Source organism: Dermacentor variabilis, chromosome 1 (assembly GCF_050947875.1).
Source record: "Dermacentor variabilis isolate Ectoservices chromosome 1, ASM5094787v1, whole genome shotgun sequence".
NCBI lineage: Eukaryota > Metazoa > Arthropoda > Arachnida > Ixodida > Ixodidae > Dermacentor > Dermacentor variabilis.
Genome location: NC_134568.1, coordinates 186,443,687 through 186,464,607, shown reverse-complemented (window position 1 = coordinate 186,464,607; position 20,921 = coordinate 186,443,687). Strand labels below are relative to the sequence as shown.

Sequence of the window (20,921 nt, the reverse complement as noted above, 5' to 3'; positions counted from 1 at the left end):
CATGTGCAAATCTCGGAAACCATGAATTACAAGATGGCACTAGGCGGCGGCACAGCAGAGGGCGACAGCGACAGAGACTTACATCCCACCCCACTACGGCTAATTACTCATTTTTTTATTAGAGTTGATCCCTGATATAACGAACTTCAATATAACGAAATTCTCGATATAATGAAGTATTTAACTTTTCATAACCTCTTGTCCATAGACCATCATGCATTTAGAACTTCAAATAAGAAAGTGTGTTTGCATGCAATTTCAATATAATGAAATTTCGCTTCTGCCACAAAGGAATTCCAAGACGACAAATGGAAGTTTCCGCAGACATCGATGGTCAAATAATTTAATTACAAGGGTCTGCTTGCAAACGAACCTCTCAAATCGCGCACAGCGCGACAAGAGCAACCACCGCAATGGAGCCGCATCAGGTTCTGTAACAGTCCAAGTGCGATAAGATCCTATTGCTCACATACTTTGTGCTTTAGGTGCGAGTGAAAGTGTGCAAGGGTGAGACAAGAAAGATGGTGGCTTCACGAGTGCTGCCTACTCGCATGAACAAAAAGAAAGAGGGGGAGGGGAGCTCACTCGCGGTAAAGCCTAGACTACACGTACGCTTGCAAACGTGCGCTAGCTCGTGTCTATGCGCCTTGCGCCTGCCACGCCACATGAGGAATGGTGGTTTGCATCCACAAAGGCACATGACAGTGCATGGTCACTGGGCTCATTCATAGATGCTTTGGAAGATTCCACTTCATACATTGTTATTGACAGTGTTTCAAAATGCTTCAATATATATAAACATAACTGTTGTGTTTTTAGAGCTGTTAGATAAGCACAACAAGGAAAAATTAACCACTTTCTTCCATGATATAAATCTGCTTCTCAGAGAGTTGAATGTACTGCACCGTAGCTGTGTAGCCAGGCGCGCTGACACAAGACAAGCCAAGAATGCGATAAAGTGCACACCACACATACGCTTGCAGACACGCGCAAGCTCGCGTCCGCAGGTCCGCGCATGCGCAGACAGTGCGGCATGGCTCATACGTGTTGAAACATGGCACGATCTCGGTGAACAACTGATCTCTGCTATCGCTTGCTTGGGCTTTCAATTAATTTTGATATAACGAGATTTTACCTACTTCATAATAGCAAAGTTTAACTGTGTATCCTTAGTTGCAGACTATTGCTACATGTTCTCGGCACAACAAGGTATCATTTAATATACTTTCATTTTTATACATCTACAAGTAACCTAACTGACCTTTTTTTTTTTCTGGAAGTGGTTACAAGAAACCCAGATCCCAGACATGCCAAATGAATCTGAACTCAGTTAAGACCTTGTCCTCATAACGCCGTGAGAGAGAAAGTGCAATGAGATGGCAATGAAGGGACGAATGCGGGGGAGGTCGAGCCACGCAAAGAGGGGGAAGGGAAACAAACGATGTGAGGGCAGTGAGTGCGAGGGAAGAGGAGGCCAGGAGCCAAACCAGAAACCAGTCTTGGCTTTCTGCATGCATATGGGTGCTCTCCCCTTCCTGACGGAGGAGAACAGCACCACAAAGGAGCTGTTTGTGGCTGGCAATGCTTCTGACGCACCTACCATTGCATTCTCAGTTTCATGCGAGTTGTAGTGCGAGACGGGACATGCACAATCTTGTGTAGTATAGTCAAGGTTCTTCATTTGTTTTCCGGGACTGCACTATACAGTCGCAACACCCAGTATGTCGCAAAATTGGAGTTGCCATAACCACAGTTCCGCTGTACCCATACTTGCTATAGCCCTTGTAGGGTTGCAGTATGTTAAATTAAAATAAATAAGCAAATAAATAAATAAATGCTTTGACACTGGTACATTCTGTAGAAACTGCTCATTCACTAACATTCCTTGAGACAAGTGTTTCAGGTTTATTTCTAAACACACAAGGAACCTTGCTCTACACAAAACAAATTTGCCTTTTCACTTTCCAACATAACATTCCAATGCTTGCAACACCAGGCTATAGTGCTCCACAAAGAACAAAGCGAAGTCATGCATCTGAATGCCACACCACATGTGCATTGAGCTGCATAGCATGCCTCGTCACTGCTATAGAAATGCCACAAAGAAGTAGTTACCACACCTGGCAAAGAAGTGAACAGTTCAAACACCACTACAGAGGAGGATTTTCCTATAGACCCATTCCTCCAATAACTACGGAAAAACCTGTGCAACCAGCCATCAGTCATCATGACGATTACAATTAAAATATGGGTTTTACTCACTTTTTGTTTACTAAATGCCGACACAGGTGACCCATTCTCTGTATGTGTACATGTCACAAAGAAATTTTGTTTTGCACTCGCAAAACTGATGCCTATCTCATTACTAATCGCTCAATGGGCGACCGCCTGTTACTCGCTTGTTTATTGCTCACAGGGATGCGCATACGTGAAGGATGCCGCCATGCATGCATTTCCTTTGGAGGTTTCTTTCTTTCTTCTCTCTTTATTTTTTTTAACTTGCGAAAACTAATTGTCTCTGGTTGGCGATAAGATGAAGATTAGCAGAATTTTGTTACACATTTTTCATTTTTGACAGGCACACAACCACACAGTTTTCTTGAGTGCCCTCACCTATGCAGTTCGATTACGCTATGGACGTAAATACATATTACTGTAAGAGCAGGAACATATGAGAAAAACCCTAGAAAAATTACGGTAAATTTTTTTCTAGATAGGTCCCTCTGAAGAATTTAAGTCCGCAATAAAAAAATTAACCCTGGGCGGTCGCATATGACGAAGAAAATCGACCCTGAAAGGGTTAAAAATTTACTTACAACAAAACTTTGTCCAGCTCTGCTGTTAGCAAAATATTTTCTTGGTTGGTCTTCTCCATATGCACCTTTAATAGGTTAAGTTCAGCTTCCTGGAACAAATAAAGTATTAAAATATTGTGAATTCTTTTCATCCTGTAAATAATTATTGTAACCAACAGCTGAGCACTTTAATGGGTTTGTCACCAGTCTAATGGATTGAAAACAAACAAGCCCAAGCCCAGTACTTAAATCACAAAGAAATGACCATGTCTCGTATCTGCAAAATGTTACACCTATGCAAGGTAAGAAAACAGCTGAAAATTCAAACGGAAGCCTGCATATCCTTACTCTCAGAGCAGCTGGTCGCACCTACCATATCACACTTCTTACTTGCTGCACACAAATGGATATCAGGAATGTAAACAAAATGAGGATTTCTGTGAAACGCGGATAGCGTAAACTGCTACGGGTGTGCATTGAACTCTGAGAAGCCACAATCTGAACAACATTCATTGTGCAATCCTACAGTATTTCAGTACACATACTAGTATTTAGGCCATGCTTGTAAACAAATGGCTTTTGTAGTTACTTAAATTCTGTGCATGCTGTGGCAAAAGGCAGTTTCTTAGTGGAGGTTCAAGTTGCTTTTATGGTACTAGTGAAGTTTCCAGTCTGTTAGTTAGGTAAATCAAATATGTGTACTGGTTATATGAACATGTCATGCATTTCATCCACTTTTGTGCATTTTCTGATTGTGCATTCTATTAACAAAGCAACTGGTATTCTGCGTTGTCAGTGGACTTCACTGTTTTTGTGCTGCCGCACTATTAATCGTGATCGACAGAAATACACTAGACTGAACAGTGCATACATAAACACACAAACAATGCACAACATTCTAATGAAAAAAAAAATGCAGTGCACAGTATACAAAAATAAAGCAGCGCATGTTCACATGTATCAAAATGGCACCTGCTAATCAAAAAAAGAAAATTGATAAAGTGTACAGGCAGTGCAGCACCAGCAAAGAAAAAGAAAGGAAGGAAGAAAAGCCCCAACAGAAACAGTCTCCACTGTGCTGGTTGTTACTATGGTGAAGGAGACAGGCATGCAACTTTTCATATGTACACCTAGATGCAACTCAACACTACACCCATAAGCGAAATAAACTTTGGCACTATCCTATGCTTTAAAAGGGTCCTGAACCACTCCTCAGGCTTGGTGAAAAACCACAGTCCATAGATAGCAAATGCTGCTGTGAACATCTCAGCCAAACTTTGCAGTTGTGCGCAAGGTGTGGAGCTCACAAGTAGAATGCAATGTCATCTTTTTCTCAAACACTCTCTTTTGAAATGAGGCCTCCACCTCACCCATTTCGAAGCTGCTTGTGGCTTGTACATATTGTAATATGCAATATTCTCATAGACGGCTGCTACTGGCTGACAGCTGACATCAGTCAAGAAGGGTGTTAGACCAGTGTACTTTTTTTTTTTAAGGAACAGTTACTACGTATATTTATTGATACAGTTTAATAAACAGGCTGAAGTAAGCAAAAATCTGCTTTCGCATTTCGATAAGAATCACATACTTCTGGAAGAAGCCAACTATAATTTGCTAACACTTGGCCACAGCCGTCCATGTATAAATTAAACTTTGGCCACACTGCTTATCGGTGTCATAGTAAATGGGTCTTGCATATATCATCATATGCAAGATTCCCATAGATGACTGCTATTGGCTGATAGCTGACATCAGTAAAGAAGAGTGTTTAGATCAGTAAACGTCTTCCAATTGTTACTGCGTATATATATTGACGCAGTTTAATAAACAGACTGAAGTAAGCGAAAATCTGCTTTAGAATTTCCATAAGAATTACATGCTTCCGAAAGAAGCCAACTATCGTTTTGTAATGCTCAGCCGCAGCCCCAGCACAGGAATGAAAAACTTTGGACAAACTGCTTATTGGTGTAGTAGCAATTGGGTCCTGCTAATTTCGATTAGTTTTGAACACTCAACTAGCCTCGAACCAAACAAAACCTAAGATCAGACTACACGTATGCTTGCCAGCGTGCTCACTCCTAGCTGCTCCTCGCTAGACAGCCTGGCAGACATTGCTTCGTATGTATTGAGCTAGTGACAGCGCTTCAGAATTGGCAATTTGGATGTGGCTACTATCCGTCGGTCAAGCTGTTGCAGGACAAAACCGGTTCGCACCACGTAGCACGGCCATACTGTGTCACATGAGTGCGAGCGCGCACTCCAAGAGGGAGAGCTCACTGCGGCTTGCTGAGAACAACCACATGCTCCAAGTGGTCTTTGTGGTTGATGAGGCTCCAGGCATGTGGCAAGCTGGCCCAAATGCCGACATCCAACTGGAACAGGATATCTGCTTCCCAAGTTGCACACCTTCAAGGTGGGTCACCATCATGCTCGAAGCTGATGGTGAGCATGGTGATGATGGTGAGCAAGATGGCGATGGTGAGCATGGTGAGACGTGAGCAATTCTTTCATCATGAGCTCGCAGTGAGTATCCATAGCTTACCCAATGTGGCAGCGACTGATGTACTCACACATGCGAAAATAAAGACGACGTTCGAGACACCGTGAACTCAACCATAAGTTTAGAGATAGCCTCCGAGTTTGACGCATTGTAGGCATGAAAATCGGAAGTAGTGGCGTCTACGTGAACATCTAAAATCAAATTTGAACTGCACGCTATTAGGCGGAGCATTGGGGGCATGCCCACTCCATCGTAGCCTTCACAGTGCAAAGTATTGAAGAATGAGCATAAGCATTGCAAAGGGGATCAAAGGCAATCTTTGACTGCTAATAACTCCGCATCTGCTGAACACACTGAAGTACTTTTTGCTGCAAAGCACTTATGAAACAGCCTATTTTAATGTCAAATGCATTTCTAGATTTCGATAAAAGATGTTTCAGGGCCCTTTTAAGTCAGCCAATGGGAGCGTAGAAAATTTTACAACCTTGGTTTAAGACTTCAAAGCAACATCAAGAAATGCAAAGTAACCATTACGATCAGAAAACACTCGTTTTAGTGAGTGGTTTGCACTATTCATGCTTGATAAAAGATGATGACAACTCACCAGGGCGGCCTTTTCAGCTGCAAGAGCTTCCAAGTTGTTTGTGAGGTCTCGCTGCACATTTGAATCTTCAAAGTCAGTCTGCACTTGACATTCTACAACATCGCAACAAAGACGGGAGTGCTTGTTGTAACTACGGTATAGGTGCACCAGATCAGGTGGCTTGGGAATGTTCAGACCTACGTCATCCCAGTCCTCAAAGTCCTGAAAGCATGGCAACGTAGGCTATAGCAGCAGTCAAACTTTGATGTAAAACGAACATGTGGCCATGGTACAGCAACTTTTCACTCATAGTTTTAAGACTTCAAAAATGCATTCTTGGCAGACGCTTATATGACTAACTTGTTGTGCTAAATTATGGAGTCACAACTTGCTTTACACAGCCATCAGTGTAGAAGGAATCTTCTACACTGACACCATCATCACGTCTGCCATCAAGGTGAATGATTCAGTTTAATGTCCCAAAGTAACATAGCAGCTATGAGAAGCACCATAATTTTCACCAGCGGGGATTATTTACCATGCACCCAAAGCTCAGCATCAGCATCTGGCTGCCACGGTCAGGAATAAACCCCATGGCCTTGTGCTCAGCAGGAGAGTGCCATAACCACAAATGTACCACAAGCAGTTAACCTTGACTGTCAATTTGAGCACATTATGATCTGTCATGCAAGAGCAGGAAATGCACTAGTGGCCAAAGATTAAAATTATGCTAAAACACAAAAATCAGACTCCACTGCAAATGTCAATGACTGTGCTATGCAGCTCCAATTCCATGCCCCCTTTTGCATGACTTAGCAACCTCAGTCATACAACTGAGCAAATGTTTACAGAAGCAATGCTCAGGACTGGTTTCTGCATAAATGTCACCCTGCACTGCTGCCACTTTGTGCCTCTGTAAGCAGGACAATTTATCTAACAAGGGTGGTTTGGGTTATCGGTGACACAATAAAATTTGAAGTTCTCCAGGGCATTAGATACATGAGTCGGGAAATACCCCTGCAAGGACGCAAACCTTGACAATGCAATATACAGCAGGGATTGCAGTGGCCTCTATTTTCCATCGGGTAATTCAGCTTGAATGGAGCCAAACTATTTGTGTATCAGACTTGTACATGTTACAGAAAAAAATTAACCAATTACAATTACTTCATTCAAAAATATAATTGACTACAGTTACCAATTACTGCCCCACAAAAGTAATTGAGGAATTACTAAAAAGTAATCAATTATGTCTATTCTACTTTCCTCCGAACTTCTATTAATATTGCATAGATACAGTAAACAGAACCAGCTGGTCTGGCACTTCCAGTGCATCCTCTGCAGTCCTTCACAGGTTCCTCTGCACTAAGAACTTTTACAAAATTTTGAATTAAAAAAAATTAATTTCGCCAGTCATCATCCTTTGTTTTAGTTCTAAGGGCATGAGAAGAGACACTAAAAAGTTGCTCGAGGAGAAAAAACAGAGGGAGAAACCTGGTGATTAGCCAGTTCACTCTATGAAAAAAATGTGTGCTGGGGGGTAGGGCCGTATTGTAACACATACAGATCTTGAGCACCAGATTGCGGTTACACAGCATCTGGGTCCTTGATAAAGTATAGCACTTCATTGTTGCTGGTACCTGGAGAAGCTCCCAGCTGGCCAAATGAGAAGCTGAAAAAAGTGTCCATATGTAATTTCCTAGCATTAACATCTTAGTTGGCTTTCACTATAAAAAAATATCAGCACAGGTTCAATGAGAAAACACACTGAGCTCCCAGGTTTGCCTGCCTGAACATGCGCATTCGCGAGGCTGCTGTGTGGCACAATCTCAGATGTTCTACTCTTGTTCCTGGCAAATTCAGGTTCTCAAAGCTGTCACCTGTTATAGCTTGTTTATTCAATAAAGTAACTCATTATATGCATGAAAAAAGTAAATGAATTACAGTTGATGTTACGGAGTAAACAAAATAATCGTAATATCACAAAATCTAGAAAAAATGTTATTGATTACAAGTAATTCACATGTAGTTTGTAAAGAACAAGTCTCATGTGTACACTTCATGTACCCAGCATGTCGAAGGTTTATACACCGGTGGCCCATAAAGTGTGGCATCTAAAATCTCAAAGGTTATGGAATTGGCTAATACTCTTTGACACGGTCTGCTTGATGGCACTCGTAAACTACAAGGGTAGTACATTTTTTCATTTAACAGTACTTTTCAGCTTCATTTTCGAACACAAATTATGGGGTTTCATATTTCCTGCTGTTAACTTTAATATCATCCATTAAAGTTATTTTGTGAACTAGGAGAGTAAAAGAGAAACATAATTTCTCCCCCCAGGCAACACAAAGCTGTTGTGGAGTGGTGGTAGAGTACCCATGTCACACCCACAGAGTTCTTGATTCAAAAAAGGGGATTTTAAAAAAAATTTACTGCACTAATTATGGTATTTAGTTCAGATGAGATTGGGGGCAGGAACGGTTATCACAATTAGATATTTTACAAAGTATGACACATCATCAGCAAGAAGGTGAATGTCGGAAGAAATAGTGGAACTGAAATTGTTAATGCAAATCAAATATAACAAAGGTCGAAGGAGTGACCCCTACGGTTCACCATAATGTACCACAGTAGGTGACGAGTTATGACCGTTAGCTGTTTCATATTGCACACAATTAATCTAAAAACATTCAATCTACTTAAGCAAATTGCCGTCTAGATTTAGTATGTTCAGCTTGTACAATAGTAATTTACGACAGACCTTGTTGAAGACCTTGCTGAAATCTAAAAAGATTAAATAATCTTTAAAAAATGCTATTGCCACATGATGAATGATCAAAAATTCGTTGTAATTTATGTGTGAGTCATACAAGATTACAAATAAACAATATTATGACTCATATGATATATACAGTTGGATCTCGACAAAGCAAACTTGGAGCCCAAAAATTTGTTCTAATTAAAAGGACTTGTTTTTGAAGTATTTGTGCACCACAGCATGATGCACGAACGGTGTGAGTCGTGAAACATCGCGGCGTGCAAGCACACAGTGAACGAGGACCATGAAACTGCCCACGCCGCCCAATACTCGCTTCTTCCCTGATAACGGCAGAAAACGAAACTTCAAGGAGCGGGCTAAGCTGGCACCGAGCCGGCAGGACTAGCGGCGCCAGTGCCGGCACGGAGAATGTCAAAAATGAGGGAGTTGAGATGGAGGGCGAGGGGAGCATAGTTGCAAGGAAAGATGAGAGGGAAGCAGATTTGCTTTCCCACCAGCTTGCTGGATGGCTCTAATTATTTCTGTCACCTACTGCCACTGAATCAAAGGAGTTGCCCAGGCCAGGACTGGGTCTCCACTGCTGCTTCCCTCTATGTGCTCGCACGTTTTTTCCTTCGTCTGCTGACAGACCGGAACTGTGTTTACCTTCTTCGTCCTGCGTTCTTAATGCGAGTCATGTCTTATCAAGATGGTGAAGTTATTGCCGCTGATCATAATTATGTTGGTGTGCTCCCTTCTGTTCTGCGTTGTCGCATTCAAGAGACAAGGAGAACGAGGTAGTGGTTGTCGCATTCGTGTCCTTGTATTCAGGGTCTGTCTTCTCATACATAATCAGATATGGCGCACTGTCTCCAACAACCTTTCCATCACGACATCTCAGTTTAGAAGCATCATTGTAAAAAAACAAGTGCGGACAAGACCAACCAAGCCAACCAAAACAAGTGCGAGTGAGAGCTGACGCGAGCAGACGATAGTGCGAAAGAGAAGCAATCCGGCTGAACCAGACGCGAGTACGCATAGAGCGGTAAGGCAGATCCCCATGATACCAATTTCCCGCACGTATGTCACTGTAGGGGCCACTCTTATTGGTCTCCTGCACTTGCGGCTCGCTTGCCACCGCAGCAAGCCATGAAAAATCGGCCCAGCATCGATCCCTCCCGCGGCGCGCGTTTTGCCGCTAGAGTGGCTGGGGCATTATGGCACGAGGCAGAAACGGCGACCTTGCTTTGAGAAAGGATAAAATTTCTGCTTTTATTTTTTTCACACGCCACATTGAGGGGTGTTTACTAAGCCTTTCCTCTATGGCGGGATCAGGGCAATGCTGGTCGAAGGCGCCGCCGCATGATTTTGCACACTGCTAAGAGCACTGTCGGAGCATGGTATGTTTCAATAAACGCGCAAGCAAATGCTTGCGCGTTTGAATTACCAGGAGTTTTTGCCCATTGGAATACACATAACTTTGACAGGACCATGGCGTCACTTCGAGAAAAAAAAACGGAAGTTCGAATTAAGCGTGTTCAAATTAACGATATTCACCTGTATAAGCTTATATATGAACAATATTATGACTCAATGTTTTAGTTAGATAGTTAAATACAAAGGAGATATATTGAATCTGTTGGAGTGCTTGATCAGTGCACGAGCGGTATATTTTGTCAGGAAAATACCATGTTGTGTGTGACTAGAACTGACTTCTGACTGTGTGACGAAGCTTTTATTTCCTCCATAGCCCAGCAGAGATTTAATAAGTTTCGAGTGCTCATTCTAAAAACTACAATGCTCTTGAGCACAAGAAGCCTAGCAGCAGGAGCTGCAGTCATGTGCATGGATGTTTAAAAAGCTTAATTTGTATAACAGGTCACTGACCATTATTAAAAAAACGCAAAGTGTGGCATTTTGGGACCTGCACAGAATCTCTCGTAGAGTGACCACGTCGGAAGGCGTTGGTCCCGGGTTCAAATCCTGGACCAAGATGAATTTTTCTTCAACTATGAAGCTTTGTTCGTGAGAAACCCATGTGGGTTCCCTTTGTAGCTTTGTGCTACACACAAATGGATGTCAATTTTTCTTTCATGAACCTTCCTCCACCTTGCCGAATTCCGCAGAACTGATTTGCCATGAGTTCGCAATAGAGGTGTCTCAGTAACATCAAACTGGAATGTTTCAGAAATGTAAATGGTGAACGAATTTAAATATTAACAAATGCAGAGTCATGCATATATCTAGAAGTTCTAACAGTCCTTCGACAAACTATTTAAACAATGTCCCCCTTCAATCTGTCAATTCGTATAAGTACTTGGGTATTCATATCACGTCTAACCTAACTTGAGCGCTTCACATTGAATACATCACTAATAACGCCGTTTAAATGTTAGTGTACATACGCAAACTTTTTGAAAGCACCATCTATATTAAAATTATTACTCCATAAAACATTAGTATGTTTCAAGCTTGAATGCACTTCATCTGTATGCAATCCCTACCACGAAAATCTAATTATTTTGCTCAAACTCGTACATAATAACTCTGTTTGCTTCATTCAATTATAACTGTACTTCCATTATAACATTAATGAAAACCACCCTAGCACTCTCTTCTCTTGCGTCATGCTGTAAAATATCCTGTTTAAGTCTATTTCACAAATTATACCATAATTATATGCTTTGTGACCACCTAATTGTGTCGACTACTGTCATAAAGTTGACGTATCTTGTAACACTAAGTCATTTTACCTATCTCTTTTTGCCCCATACATCCTCCCCGAGGATACTGTAACTATCAATAACAACCAACTTTTTTGTCATACTTTAGCTAGCATTGTATAATTAGGTGAAATTTCATATTAAAACTGTTTACCATTTACAGTTATGTATTTTTTGTACTTGCTGACTAATCACAGCTAATACAGTAGAACCTTGTTGATATGATCTCGTTACATATGATTTCCCGGCACAAACATTCGCGATCGAGAAAACAAAAATGACTCCATACAGTTACGCTTCTTTCTTACCAGTTCATACGTTCTCGACAAACACAATCTTTCGGCACCAACATTAAGTACATTGCCAAGCATTGCATGATACGTTTTCCGGTTGCTAGATAACGTTTTTTAAATACGCGCGGTGCTCGTGCGATTGAGAACAGTAGTTAACCACCGCAGCAGTTTTACCATAATACTTGCCTGTCCATCTCGCGTGAAAACGTCGGCATGTGCTCATTTCCTATTCCGGTACCAGCAAATCTCTTCCCAGGTCATCGCATGCCGCATTCACAGCTATCACCACTGAATCTAATGCGATAAGCATCTTCATCTATATGCTTCACAGTACGTAAGGGCATAGAGCTTAAGGGAAGCGTACCCCACTTTTAATAGGCGATAACCCAAATGTGCTGCCGTTAACTGCTGCAGGCAGCACGAAGTGACTGTGACGTTTCGCTCTGGTAGCACTGTAGGCATGATATTCCGTTGTTACCAACCAACTTGATTTCGTTTTGGTTTCCTGTGTTCCGCTTGTAACACTACGCAATAAAACGACAATGTGCATTTCAGAATGCTCAGGGCCCCAACGGCTCAACACACATCAGCAACTACTGCGGCAATAATTCACGCTAAGTGAGCACGTCAAGAACTTCTCGCCAAAGTGCCTAGCTTGAAGAAGCTGCTGAGCCAGGCCGAATTGAAGGAGCACAAATATAAGCTTGCCAAAACTGCAAAAATGACAACACACACCCCTGGCCACTCAAGCCCCAACACTTCAGCGTGCGCCGGTGTCTCACGCTGCAACGATTCATGCAACGCTTTGTTTTATGTACACGTCGACAACAGTCGAGTTGCAAATTTTTTAGTGACCTCAGATCCTACATTTCACCTACTAGTATGTTCTTTCTTGTGTTTTCTCCCAAAACGTATGAATGAGGTTCTACTGTATTGTATAGTTATTGTATATTGTATAGGTGGGAGCCTTTTTTTGGGGGGCATACATTAATTATTGCTGTAATTGTTCTTTTTTTTTTTTGTTGCTCTGTAACCACTCCCCTCTTTAGTGTCATATGGCATTGAAGGTAACATAAATAAACAAATAAATAAATAAATAATATGTATACATAAATAACTAGTAAATAAATACCTGGACTTCGTTCTCATCTGAAAAAGTGATGGATGTCAGCTTGTAATCATGCTTTAGTAAGTACTCATTCAGAAGGAAGTTGACAGCTCGCCGCTCATGAGGGCGCAAAGGTTCCTCTGAAACAGTTGTGTGCTCACTGCCATTGTCAGGAGTGTTTGGGTCAGACTCTGCACAGTATAAGAGCAAAAAAAACAGGGAAAAAAAAAACACACAAAAGTGAAACAAAGACATTGCTATGACTCTTTTGAAGTAACTTAAGCATTTGCATGGAACATTTTTACTGCACTTCCATACAAACATTTCTTACTTTTATGAAAAGCTCAATCTCGTCAATACTAGCGACTCTACCTGTGATCACTGGTACAGTCCTAGTCTGGCAAATATATAGCCAATAAGGTCACCTCAAATATGTGTATCTGCATATGCTTATCACACAACACACCAGGAAGAATACTTTCATGCACTCTACTAAATTCCAAAGACAATACAATGAAAAATGAAAGATGTGTATACACACCTGTAACAACAGTTAGGTTTGCTCGCAGGTTTTTGATGGTTTCACGAGCCTTCCTAAGCTCAAATTCTAGAACTAACATAAACAAAAGAAATGTTAAAACACTTTTTAAGTATAAGACAACAATGTACAATAAAAAAAGACACTCCAGAGTCACTGTTATGTCGAAAATATTTTTCATGTAAAATATGTGTAGCTGAATTTTCAAAGGCTATGCTGCCTCAAACTGCCAAAGGAAAGGTATTCACATTGTCGAGCACAAACTTTCTATTAAGAATACAAAGCTAGACTGAACATTATATATACTGCATCAGCTTAATATGTCGAAAAAAAAAAAAGCTAATATGCACAAGAAGGTTTTAAGGTATAATAAATAAAATATGATGTATGCACAAATGATAGTAAAAACAACTACTGAAAGTTTTTCACTGTAACAGTGACACAAACTGGAAAAGAGCCCGACTCCGTAACAATTTCTAACCGCCTCATGCTTAGCGGAGAGTCACAGAGGGCATGGCAGAGAGTGTGACACATGTGACCCCCTCCCATTAACAGCCACCATAAACCAAACAGTGCCTTTAGAGGTTCACCAACCATGTGCAGGCCCTTTTTCCAATAGTCAGCATGCCATTGGGCCCCACAGAGAGAAAGAGGGAGGAACGGTGTCAGAGGAGGGTGCAAGGCCAAGGCTTGTTGTCAGATGTCATGCTCTCTACTATTTTTTGTTCTGCCTCCATAATTGATAAGAAAAGAGCAGATTGAGTGAGGGAACAAACGCGAGTTAATGACATCTTAGTTGAAATCAAGAAAAAGAAATGGGCATGGGCAGGACATGAGGAGGGAAGCTAACCGATGGTCATTAAGGGTTACGGACTGGATTCCAAGGGAAGGGAAGCGTAGCAGGGGGCGGCAGAAAGTTAGGTGGGCGGATGAGATTAAGAAGTTTGCAGGGACGGCATGGCCACAATTAGTACATGACCGGGGTTGTTCGAGAAATATGGGAGAGGCCTTTGCCCTGCAGTGGGCGTAACCAGGCTGATCATGATTATGATGATGAGTGTCACATGCCTTACTCCTAGTGTCACATTACCACATTGCCTTCATTTATTTACTGCTTTCTGTTACGTTTTCAATTTTTCATGCTTAATAGCCCTGCTTGGACCAAATTTTGTCCCGCACTACTCTTTCATATGAATATCTACCTCAAATAGGCCTTGAAAAAATTACTGCCTTCCAAAGGTGTGGCAAAAATACAAGAGGTTAAAGGTGCACTCATCGCATACACAACAGCACATGCAAAAATGTAAATATAAGACAAATCTGCCAATGCATTTGCATATTTATGAGTAATAAAAAAGCCAGGAGAATCACTTGCTTTTTGAGGTACCTGTTAAAAAAAAGGAAACTGATTAAGTTGTCACTCAATGCACAAAGACTCGGCAATAATGGACAAGCATTTCTGATATTTACTGAAGTAGTTGAACTGGAGTTGACAAAAACTGTCAAATGTTGACAAAAACTCCTTGAATATGCATGAAGATGCATAGAGATAGTGGTGACTAGGTGTGTATGGGCAAGCCTAGCACTGAATGCTATTATGAAAGTATGTGGATTCCTCAAAGAAGAAGTCAGAAACTTATAATAAAACAGCACGTAATTTTGAATGCAAAACAAGGGCTTGAAAGTGCAACTAACCTAGCTGATATTACAGATGAAGTAGAGATTGCAGATGTTCACTGTTTCTTCAACATAGTAGTTTATACCATTGGTTACAATACTTATTGAACAAATCTACCAGGGACTGCAGTTTATGATGTCCTTGTACTATGGTAAAAAATGAAAAGCATCATTACCTCCTTTGAGAAGGTTGGTCACGATAGTTATGCAGAAACAATTTTCTAATTTAACATTTAACAATATTGTACACAAGTTGTATCAAACATGACTTAACCTACCAGCAACTCTTTCATCCAGTTGTTTCTCTCCGTCATCTGAATACCTTGTGAAATCCAAAGAATCAAATGTCTGGACACTCGATGTTCTTGCTGTGGAAAAATTAAGCAGTTCATTAGTCAAACGAAAACCAACACACTAAGAACAGCAGCAAACAAGACAGTATAGCAGGCAAACAAAAATATTCCAAAGAAATCGCAGGCTAAAATACAGGAATTACAGTATGAACTGCTATTCTTCCACCTTTATTCACACAAGGGTGGCGAAAGCAAAGAACCACCGCTTAAAAGGCGTAATAACTTGAGCAAGTTCCTACAGTACACCACTATTTCAGGAAATTTAGGCACGCAAACGAACTGATACAGCTACCATTTACAGAACCAAGAAACTAACTTTGTCAGCTGCATTATTTTGTGAATACAAAGAATGCTCGCGTTTAAAATGGCATAGAGAGGATCGGAAAATTAAGGTTTGCTCATCTCCAACGTTCTATGTGAAGTCTTGCATATGCGCATGCGAGCGCGCGTGTGTAGAATTCTCACCATCCACAATACACTTTCTTGCAAAGTAAAACAGCTGATCAGCAACAACATGGCATATGTGCGTCAGTTTCGCACTACCTCCTGTAGAGCGAACCAGATGCAAAAATTTTTCTATTGCTATGCACTGCGCGCAGACGCTTAACGGTACTTCGCCGACAACAGCTGTTCTACAGAGAGCCGTTCCATAGCCCACCAGTGCAGACATCATACAAGCGAAGTAAATTGCTTCTGTATACGCACGCAGCACCGGAGAAGCATCAAAAGTCGAGTGGCTATGCTTTTCAAAGTTGCCTGGGTTAGAAAAATAGTCCCGCAGCCTGGGTAGCTCCCTGCCGCTTTCCAAGAGCTCGGCATGCAATTCCAAAGCAGTCAAAATGAAATTGTCTTTCAGAAGCTTCGCGGCAATTTTGTCTATAGTCACGTCGTGCACACTTTCTAATTCAGTCGGTAGAGGAAGCAGAATCGAAGTGTCGAGGGATGATGTGCACTTCGAAATATCATTTTCCATCGTTTCAGCTGCCAGCCCAGCTGCCACACCACGGAGTTTGGAGTACATTATGTTGACGGACGACAGCCGAATAACCCCACAACCCCACGGAGAAAAAACTTGATGATGATAAAAGGAAATCATAGCCCCAGCCATGGTACGAACCAAATAGCTGTTCGAACACAATGTGAATGCTATTGGGCATGGAGGAACGAAAAAATTCGTCGACGATTAGGATAGTCCCTAATTCGAACTTTAAGTATTTTCATTTCGCGATATATTGACTTGGCACCGTGTGCGGCACGTTGCAAACGGAGCGAAGTGTGGCGCGACTGGTTTCGTATGTCTCGTGTCGTGTCTCGTCCTTAACGCGGCTACAGTGAGCTAGAAGGCTTCTATATAGCATAGAGTTTCGTACAATAATTACTGTATGAAACTCTATGCCATAGAGTTTCTCACCATATTACCTACAGGGAAATCTGGCGCTGCTGCGCTGTGGTATGCACGGGAATGCTGGTATATTGTGACTTCGGATTGGCATCGTTCTCGTAGAGACAGGACACCTTGAAGACGAGCTTGGCAAGTACCGTTCCGTCTGTCACAATGATTCACTTTCTACTAAAACAGCATGTGAAAATCTGTTTTAGCTTTATTATTACGCGAAAACATGTTTTATTTAACTATGAGAACTTGTTATTGCATGTACGACTATACGTTACGTAAAAAGTATCAGCGGGTCACTAAAGTTGGAGGACAGACGACAAGGTTCGCGCTCGCTTTAATACAGTTGGCCGTCTGTTCTTGCTTTTGTTCGCTTCGTCATGCATTGTAGGTGAGTAAAGATGTAATATGCGTGAATGGATACATTTTATGGAGATTTTACTTTGAGAATGCGTAATTTGTGTAGCCATATCCACGTTTTAGACGAAGCCTCGTACAACACCAGCCAACACGAGCCTCGCAGACACATATACCGTCATTCCCATGACGGCACGGTGCCCCCTTAAGAAACTCCCATAGACGGTGGCGCCAGATTACCCTCTAGGTGTTATAGTGAGAAACTCTATGCTCTATGCTATATAGTTCACCAGTATACTTAGTTCACTATAACGCGCCCCAATCGACTTCGATCGCAGCGCCGCCACAGTATTTTTCGTCGTCGCGCGCGTCACCGAAAAAAACATTCGCCGCCCCCGCCGCTCGCCCCACTCTACCATAGAGTTTCATATTACACTCTATCAATGACTCTCATCATTATCATCAGCCTATTTTATATCCACTGCAGGACGAAGGCCTCTCCCCGCGATCTCTGCGCCAACGGATTCCAACTAGCACCCGCAAATTTCCTAATTTCGTCGCTCCACCTAGTCTTCTGCCGTCCTCGACTGCGTTTCCCTTCTCTTGGTACACTCTAAGAAAAGTTTACACCCTTTGAGTCGTATCTTGCCACACAACAATAAACGTCATCTGCCATCCGCATTTCCTTTCTTTAACGCTGCGAGCTCGGTCTTCCCAGTAACGAACGGCATGCGCGTTATCAGCATGACATATAGCACTGCCGACAGGAAAGTAGCGGGCGCGGCGTTTTCAAGAGAGGAAACGCAAGCAAGGCAGATGACGATTACACTCTCAGGCAAAGTTACACCCTTTGGCTTGCCTCTTCTGCCACACAACAATAATCGTTATCTGCCTTGATGCGTTTCCTTTTTTTAACGCTGCGAGCCCGGTACATTCCAGTAGCGAACGGCACGCGCGTTATCAGCATAGAACAGTTTACACCCATTGGAGTGCCCCTTCTGATAACGCGCGTGCCGTTCGTTACTGGAAAGTTCCGGGCTCGCAGCGTTAAAGAAAGGAAACGCATCAAAGCAGATAACGATTATTGTTGTGTGGCAGAAGAGGCAAGCCAAAGGGTGTAACTTTGCCTAAGAGTGTGTGGCAGAAGGAGCACGCCAAAGGGTGTAAACTGTTCTTAGAGTGCACTCCAAAGGGTGTAACTTTGCCTAAGAGTGTACCGAGCCCGGTACTTTCCAGTAACGAAAGACACGCGCGTTATCAGCATGACATAGCATTCCTGACAGGAATGTAATGAGCTAAGCGTTTTCAAGAAAGGAAATGCGGGCAAGACAGATGACGATTATCGTTGTGTGGCAAATATACACTCCAAAGGGTGTAAACTTTTCTTAGAGTGTAGCGTTCTTCGTTCCATCGCTCTTTGCGCAGTCCTTAAAGGGACACTAAGGAGAAAAATTATTTCTTCTGCATCAGTAAATTACCGCTCTGCAACACCAAGAACACCACTCTTACAATGATAAGACGTTTGGTAAGCCAGAAAATGCGGAAGAACGAAAGACGGGTGGCGATCGACGCCTCCTTGAAGTTCCCGCACTTGGTAGTTGTGACGTCATGGATTTTGATGGCATCTTCTAGGGCCTACTTAATTATATAGAGGTACAGATTGACTACATTGTGTTCTGAAGGAACAAAATATTAAACATGGCAAGTTTCAGGAACCTTTAGTCAGCCAACGCGACCCAAATGCGAAAACATACTTTGGAATCCCTGACGTTACACTAAGTTTGTTCGATTCAGAAAAAGGTGCTCGGCACCACAAACGAAAAGGTGCAGGGGTTGCCAGTTATGGTGCGCCAGGCTGCACCCACTCGCTGCAAGGTTCAAAGGTGCACTGCACTGCGGCGGCACCTTGCCTTGCACCCCGTTCAATCGTGCACGGGGGTGCAGGGTGCATCACTGCACCTGGGGGAATCGGCACTCGGAATCGGAGAAGGGGCACTCCAAAGGGTGTATACGCTTCTTAGAGTGTATGTATGTGCAGCGCACCGTGAATAGATGCAGAAGGTGCAGAGAAACTTGACTGAATCGAATAGACCTACTGACGTACCGGCGTCGGGGTTTCGGCGCGAACTTCAAATACTGATACTTCGACCTTCATTTTCTCGTCTAGTAATCAAACTATTATTTTAAAATGACTGCCTGCAGGGTTCTCAAACAATGCTTTATTAGTCTAAACTGATTTATTGTTTCACTTCTGTGTCCCTTTAAATTGTTCTCAAGCTTCCTTGTCAGTCTCCAAGTCTGCCCCATATGTCAGCACCGGTAAAATGCACTGATTGTATACCTTCTTTTTCAATGATAACGGTAAGCTTCCAGTCAGGAGCTCACGATGTCTGTCGTATGCGATCCAACCCATTTTTATTCTTCGGTGAATTTTCTTCTCATGGTCAGGGTTCCTAGCCGTGACTCCTTCACAGATTCTAGAGGCTGTCTGGTGATCCAGAATTCTTGTTCCCTTGCCCGGTTATTCATCATTATCTTTGTCTTCTCTATTAATCTTCAGCCCCACTCTTACACTCTCTCTGTTAAGGTCCTCAATAATCTGTTGTAACTCGTCTGCAGTGTTGCTGAATAGAAAAATGTCATCAGCAAACCAAAGGTTGCTGATATATCCACCGTCGATCCTTACTCCTAAACCTTCCCAGTTTAGTAGCTTGAATATTTCTTCCAAGCACGCAGTCATTAGCATTGGAGAGATTGTGTCTCCTTGTCTGACTCCTTTCTTTATAGGTATCTTCCTGCTTTTCTTGTGTAGAATTAAGGTAGCTGTAGAACCTCTGTAGATATTGACATTCTTTTCTCTTGATGTCAATCAGAATATCGTCTATACCCGTTTGCTCTCTGATCCAAACCGCTCTCTTTCTGTCTCTTTACGTTAGCCTAGCAATCTTCATTCCATCGTTCTTTGCGTGGTCCTTAACTTGTTCTCAAGCTTTTTTGGCAGTCTCCAAGTCTCTGCCCCATATATGTCAGCACTGGTAAAATGCACTGACTGTACACTTTCCTTTTCAATGATAATGGTAAGCTTCCAGTCAGGAGCTGACAATTTCTGCCGTATGCGATCCAACCCATTTTTATTCTTCTATGAATTTCTTTGTCATGATCAGGGTATGGTCCGGTTGAGGGCCTGTGTTGTGGCCACCACTGTGTATTCGTAGCGTAATATCACGTCGATTGTAGCCGGAAAAAGGGTAATGCTTGGAAATAGGATGTTTCCGTGGCATGTACGGTATCCGGGATGAGTCGTGTATTTTCTACGCCATGTATGTAAAAGCGAACTTTTTTGTTTGTAGTGCCGCCCATTCACCACTTTCGCGCATTTCGCCTCTACACGCATAATTCGTATGTGGTAATACCAAAATGACACATGCTTGTAATTAACTTTTTTCAGCTGACGTCGTCCGGTGAAGCTTCCTACGAGAACTACTGCTGCTTACCTGGTGCCACAACGTTGAAGGAATGCACAAAAAGCCCGCAATGAGCAATTATATAGAATAAGATTAACATTTCCTCGTTTCCCAAGGCGTCTTGAGTCTTTTATGAAATTGCACGCGGCACATATTCGATGGAGGCTTGTAAAAATCGTTCGCAACCATTTTCACTTGATAATAGAACGATGTCGCTCGAAAAACGCGCGCGGTTGAGCTGTAGAAGCAAAAAGAAACGTGTCGATCAGCACAGCCGGCGTAACGCGTACCAGCTAGCGTTCAAAACGCGAGCGCCCAAAACCGAAACCAGAAGTGTGGTTCAGGTATTAACGCCGGCGGCTTGGTTGGCTTGGTG

The 20,921-nt window shown here is 42.3% G+C and overlaps 1 protein-coding gene across 2 annotated transcripts in view; it reads right to left on the bottom strand.

The window, feature by feature from the left end:
- The window catches only part of LOC142589684 (RAB11-binding protein RELCH homolog), a 210,697-nt gene extending 194,312 nt beyond the window's left edge, over positions 1–16,385 (bottom strand). For both annotated transcript variants that reach the window (XR_012829913.1, XM_075701229.1), the window contains exons 1-6: positions 16,037–16,385; positions 15,257–15,346; positions 13,305–13,376; positions 12,788–12,954; positions 5,900–6,100; positions 2,817–2,905 (exon numbers count right to left, since the gene is read on the bottom strand). Coding sequence is in view for 1 of the 2 variants with exons in the window: in XM_075701229.1 (XP_075557344.1) it covers positions 2,817–2,905; positions 5,900–6,100; positions 12,788–12,954; positions 13,305–13,376; positions 15,257–15,346; positions 16,037–16,352 (935 nt within the window). In the remaining variant the exon portion in view is untranslated. The remainder of the gene's footprint in view (positions 1–2,816; positions 2,906–5,899; positions 6,101–12,787; positions 12,955–13,304; positions 13,377–15,256; positions 15,347–16,036) is intronic.
- Positions 16,386–20,921: the final 4,536 nt, after the last annotated feature.